This window comes from Myotis yumanensis, unplaced genomic scaffold (assembly GCF_028538775.1).
Source record: "Myotis yumanensis isolate MYYU_CA2020_CCGP unplaced genomic scaffold, mMyoYum1.0.hap1 SCAF_8, whole genome shotgun sequence".
Classification (NCBI taxonomy): domain Eukaryota; kingdom Metazoa; phylum Chordata; class Mammalia; order Chiroptera; family Vespertilionidae; genus Myotis; species Myotis yumanensis.
The window spans coordinates 37,444,031-37,450,030 of NW_027223759.1; the positions used below are offsets into that span (position 1 = coordinate 37,444,031).

Here is a 6,000-nt window from a genome sequence, read left to right on the forward strand (position 1 = left end):
CTGCGGTGCTTCTCCTGCCGAGAGCCCTAGGCTACTGGTTCGAAAGGGATCGACAGGCATTTTGTTGCCCCTGCAATCCTACCAGTCAGGTGCCCCCTTCACCAGCGCAGATGAACTAGCAAATAATCTGGATTTACACGTTGAAACATCTTTCTGTTCTCTTTCTCCTCTACCAAATATAAACAGAATGTATATGTATTTCTAAATTTAAAATTAAATCTTTCAAATATTATTTTATTATTATTTCTGCAAACTTTTTAAAAATATATTTTTATTGATTTCAGAGAGGACAGGAGAGGGAGAGAGAGATAGAAACATCAATGATGAGAGAGAATCATTGATTGGCTGCTTCCTGCATGCCTCCTACTGGGGATCAAGCTAGCAACCTAGCATGTGCCCTGAGCGGGAATCAAACCGTGACCTCCTGGTTCATAGGTTGATGCTCAAGCACTGAGCTACACTGGCTGGAATGCAAACTCTTGAAAAGGTTAAAAAAAATAAGCTACGTTTAACTCATTTAACAAGGATTGCAATACATGATCTAATCATATAAGTTGAAAAGGTTTGTTAATTATGTCTCTATATGGAAAATTTAATTTTCTTTGCTTCATTAATTGACAATAAAGAAAGGTTTTTCGGGGATTTTTAACAGCACTAATGATATCTGATTCAAAGAACACTCACTTGTTTCCTGGGCAATTTCAATATATTAAAGAAATTTGTTTAGTTTGCCAGGATTGAAAGCTGCAATCAATTTTTATTTGTCAAAGAACATATCGCTATTGAGAGCTAAAAGAAGCAATTGCTTTAAAAAGGTCATTTAACATTTAACAAGGTTTTTGTTGTTGTTGCTGTTATTTGTCTTGTTTTGTTTGATAGAGAGTGTTCAGGTAATATTTGAAACATAAGGAATTGTTGGATAGGGCATAAATATTTGGTCCAAATCAGATTATGAAGATTACAAATGAAATCTAGTTTTTATATCTTAACCTTAAATATCATGTGCAAAGTTTGTATTCCAGAACACATAAGCTAACAACACCTAACACTTGTTGCACTTTGCAATTTTTAAAGTGTGTTTACATTAATTCTTTCAATCATTACAACAACCCTGTGAAGTAGGAAGGATGGACTTTATAATCCCTATTTTATAGATGAGAAAATAAAGCTTGTAGATATGGTCCCTTACCCAAGAACACACGTCTCATAAAAACTAGCATCCAGGGCTGGTTGGGTTTCATATGATGTTCTTTTGTTGCTGTTTGTTTGTTTGTTTGTTTGGTCCTTAGACTTATTTCCTCAATAATCATGGTTCTAGATCATTTTTACTGAGAAAACTATATAAGCATTTGGGTTTTTGCTGCAAGAACCAATCAATAGTTCAAATCTCTGGTTGCCGTACACATTGCTGTACACAGCCAAAGACTGACAGTCCTTTTAAACTATCCTCATTTCCAAAAGCAGGATGAAGACTCAGGGAGATGACATTACTAAAACCACACAGTTCTCCATGAGATGCTATTTGCATCTAAGCCCTCTCCAAAGGTGCGTATAAAAAGAGAAAATGATGGAGTCTATAATGGAACTAGCACACTGCCATCTAGTGATTAGGAGGTCTGATAAGAAACGGCTTCTGGAGAAAATATAAATTTTGTTCACAGGGATATTAAAATATAATTCCTTATCTACTAAGCAAAGTGGTCTAGAGACAACGGACTTATTTAAAGGTTGGACCTGAATGTCTAGTCACATTTACAGAGCCTTCACTGTGTATTGCAAACTGAAATTTGTAGGGCCAGAATCATGCCATAGGAAAGGCATGGGCTCTAGAACCAGAATGATCTGTGTTTGTGTGATCTGTCACTTCCAGTGGAAGGAATTCTGCAAAGATCACCTCACCTCTCTGATGCACACTTTCCTCAACTACAAATGGCAAATATTTGGCATTCAAGAAGCTGTAGTTACTATTTCGGGAGCTCAAATGAGTTCCCTGGCTATATTATGTTCAAACAGTAACAATGCCTGCAGAATTCTGAAAGCTGCTCTTTAGTAGTCAAAGGACATCTAGAAATCAAGATGGGCAATCCTTTTCAAGGTTGGCATAGGAAGGCAAGTTCTAGGACATTATGGAAAAGTCTGCCACTATGAACAAAGACAGTGATGAAAAATTGCTATAAAATTACCTCTGATCTGAGATTTCATTATTATATTTACTTACTTGTATTTATTTGTAAACTATAAGTGCATATCATCTGCACCTCTTATTAACTCAAATATAAGTTAACATTTTTAAGTGAGATAATATATTTCAAAATGATTTTAAAATGCTACAGCACTTTAAAATTGTGGGATCAAATTATGATTCTTTGCTTTCAGCAGAAATAAATTTGCTTAATTTTTTTGTTTTTTAAAAATATGTTTTTATTGATTTTGTTAGAGAGAGGAAGGAAAGAGTTAGAGAGATAGAAACATTGATGAGAGAGAAACATCATCGATCAGCTGCCTCCTGCATGCCCCCTAGAGGGGATGGAGCCCAAAAACCGGGCATGTGCCCTAACTGGGAATCGAACTGGTGACCTCTTGATTCATGGGTCAACACAACCACTGAGCTATACAGGCTAAGCTGCTGATTTGTTTTTTTTATCAGCTAACCACATTCCTATTTTTGGACCCAATGATAAATATTCTATTCAATTTTTACCTTCTTTTCTTATGTATTTTTCTCTAATAAGAAAGGAATCTGAAAAAGTCAGTCTGTTTTGTCCTGATATTCTTAAAACAGATCACTTACTACAATCTATACTTAGACTTGTTTCCACTATTCAAACTCCTTTTGTCCATCCTTATTGTTTATACCTACAAAAATCCAACACCAAGTCCTGCCTGGCTACCAATTAATCCAATGACCTTTGCTGTCTTACGTTACTAGAAAAAGCACTTAAATGTGAGATTAAAATCACCTCCATTTAATAAGTAAATAATGTTTGTGTATTGCAGATCATTGGTCTTTATCAGAAATAATAATCAGCTTTACTTTTTTACAGGAAATGGAAAATAAAACCTCAACAAATGGATGCAGTCCTTCAGAATGGCTCTCAAATGGACAGAGAGGAAAATTGATCTGGTTACTTGTCAATTGCATTATTCAGAGATGACATCATCTGCAAAGCTATATTCAATGCTGGCTCATTGCCCACCCATGACAGCCTTTCATAGATAAAAAACCTGTTCTGTAACGATATAAGCATCTCCAGAGCTGTCATTTGAGCTTTGAAACCTAATTAAATAACTTTCTACCAGCCTCATTAGTAAGCACTAAATCAAATTCTATACAAACACCTGAACACAGGACAAAGAATGCTAACAAAACATTTCATAGCATATCATCATCACCAATGTGTTATTCTAGAAGAAAAGCAGGCTGTTGGCTGAGACAGTTTCTATATTTATTTCTGGTTTTGTTTATGATCCACCGTAGAAATGAACCTGTTAGATTGTTGCTAGTTGAAATGCAGAATTAAAGTCTTTTGGCAATGACATGCTCTTTGATGTTATTCTAACAATTCTATTCTGTTCCATCAGTGAGCGTGAAACACAACATGCTTCTTTACCTGGTGGGTTGTGTTCATTGAGAATCACAAGTGATGCCGGTGTAGGTCTTCTTTTCCTGATCTGTGAACAACAAAGGCCCAGCTGAGGTCAGTGAGAGTCAGACACTGCTCCAGGTTGCCCTGCAGCTTGCAAAGCTGTCCCATCCTCATCTTTCCCAAAATACAAAAGCAAATATCTGGAGGGCACATAGTAGGTGCTCGCTCGCTAAATTTATTTTGAAACATAGAAAGTCAGACAGTAGAACTGTCATATATGAATATCACCTTTGTTTACCAAAAAGCTACTACACTTCCACAAAAAAGAAGTTGTTGTATACAATCAAATGATGCCTCTGAAAATTAATATGCACTGAAGGTAGAGGGATGACTTGCTAATTTCTTAATATTAATGATGCTTTAAAGATCCATTGTCCTTATTTCTAAATGAGAGAAGCTTAGAAAACTCAAATTTCTAGAAGGTTAAATTTAACAGCATGAGATTTTAATTTTAATTAATATTATAAGTTTTTCTTATTTTCTAGTATAGTATTTAGAATAAATCAACAAATAAAAAATAAATATGGATCTTATAAGAGTATGTTATTCATAAAAAACTAATTGTTTTAGTGTGTGGTTTTTTTCTTAATTTAAGTTATAGGAGTATATTATGATTAGAATCTCTAATATGTCCATGATTCTTTGAATATATAGGTAAATTCCTGAAGTACATGTCAGTAGGAGAGTAGAGAAAATTTACCAATGACATCTTGTCCAAGATAGAACCAATGCTTCATTCAACACAGATGCATGTTCAAGGTTGTATTTAACTGGCCCAAGCCTGGGTGAATCTACTTCAACCTTGTGGAAAATTATGAGTCTCAGATTTAATAATTGTTTTTAAAGCTTTGTATATAATATTTGGTAAAAGATTCAGGGATAACTTAGGTTTTAAGAAATTAATGAATTAAGTTGATGGCCCTGTAAATTTCTTTGCTTTTGCCTTCTCGCTGCTATAATTTTACCACAAATGATATTTTAAGTGGTTCTGATTATGAAAGGCAATACTACAGATGTAAACCAATCACATGTGGGAGAGTCAGAGACAGAGACAAAGAGAAAAATACATAAGGACATAGTATAGATGGAAAAGGAATTCAGGATATGTTAAAATACTATCTTTAATATCTGAATAAAATGTTTTTTAAATTATACATATACCTACACATCCTATCTATCATCTGTTACATATATTTATAATTACTGCTCTGGATATATAATAAAAAACATTAAAATAAAATATTAAGTCTATAATCTGAAATTATTCCAAGATTTAATGCTTTTATTGTTAAATGAATCTTTATTTATCTTTTTTATTTCATAAATAATGAAATAAAAGGTTGTTAAATTTTAGAATTTATTTTTAAGTTTCTTTAAATGTTGAACCTGCTATTTTAATAAGCAAAAGCAAAGACATTTTCGGATCCAAATCTGAATTGCTAACATAACCATTTTCCCTAACAGATGCTAATTTTGCAGCCCATGAAATGCTGCAATAGTTCACCCAGTGCAACTCAAATACAAGTGCATATGGAAACCAATTTATTTCTCATTCATGTATCCTGGAAATCCACGAAGTTGGGCAAATTCAAGAGGTAGAGAAACCTTCAATTAATAACAAGAATGTATGTCCATGTTACTTTATATCCAATAACTGGTCCCCACCCAATTCTGCTTACCTGCTCCGCCGCTTCGGGTGCAATCTGACTCTGGAACAAAGGTACAGCAAACTGTATCTTTTTGGGACTGTTGGGCTCCATGGCAATGATGAGAATTAGTCAGACACGTGAAGGACTCAGAAGGACTAACCCCCAGTGGTGTCTGGGATGTGTTTCCTCGGGCACACTCCACCCAGCCACACAGAGCGCTTCCTAATAAATAGCTGTAATTCCAGCGTGAGCAAGTGAAGACGCCGAGGTCTGAGTAACTCCCTCTTTAAAATCCACACCGATGTCTGGTTTGACTGTTCCTCACCAATCTCTAGGATCTTCTCAGCACAAGACCGAAAGGAATAATAAGCTAATTGTATGCCTCTTCACTAACACACATGCCAAACATTCACTCAGCAGCTAATTGAAAATGCAATGCTAGCCTTGAAGGACTCGCTGCTCTGGGATTTGAAAGAAAGGCTCTATCCATTGCACATTACTAACCGGCTGCTCAAAAGTGCAACGTAAGCTCCCTCTGAGTATTGCAGGGATGGGCCATTCATTATTGATGAATATAAAGCAGGAAGTTTTTGGAGTTGGGGGCAGGGTCTGAGTATGGAATCATTTCATTTCTCTTGCAGCAACTTATAATTCAGACACCCTTGTTATTTTACATTCAGCCACCAAATAGATAAATGGCCACA

General features: G+C 35.2%; 1 protein-coding gene across 2 annotated transcripts in view; it reads right to left on the bottom strand.

Annotated features, from left to right (window-relative positions):
* PPP1R1C (protein phosphatase 1 regulatory inhibitor subunit 1C) overlaps positions 1-5,633 on the bottom strand; it is a 100,210-nt gene extending 94,577 nt beyond the window's left edge. For both annotated transcript variants that reach the window (XM_070423399.1, XM_070423400.1), the window contains exons 1-2: positions 5,327-5,633; positions 3,612-3,672 (exon numbers count right to left, since the gene is read on the bottom strand). In XM_070423399.1, coding sequence (XP_070279500.1) covers positions 3,612-3,672; positions 5,327-5,407 — 142 coding nt within the window. In that variant the 5' untranslated portion in view covers positions 5,408-5,633. The remainder of the gene's footprint in view (positions 1-3,611; positions 3,673-5,326) is intronic.
* Between the last annotated feature and the right edge of the window lie 367 nt (positions 5,634-6,000).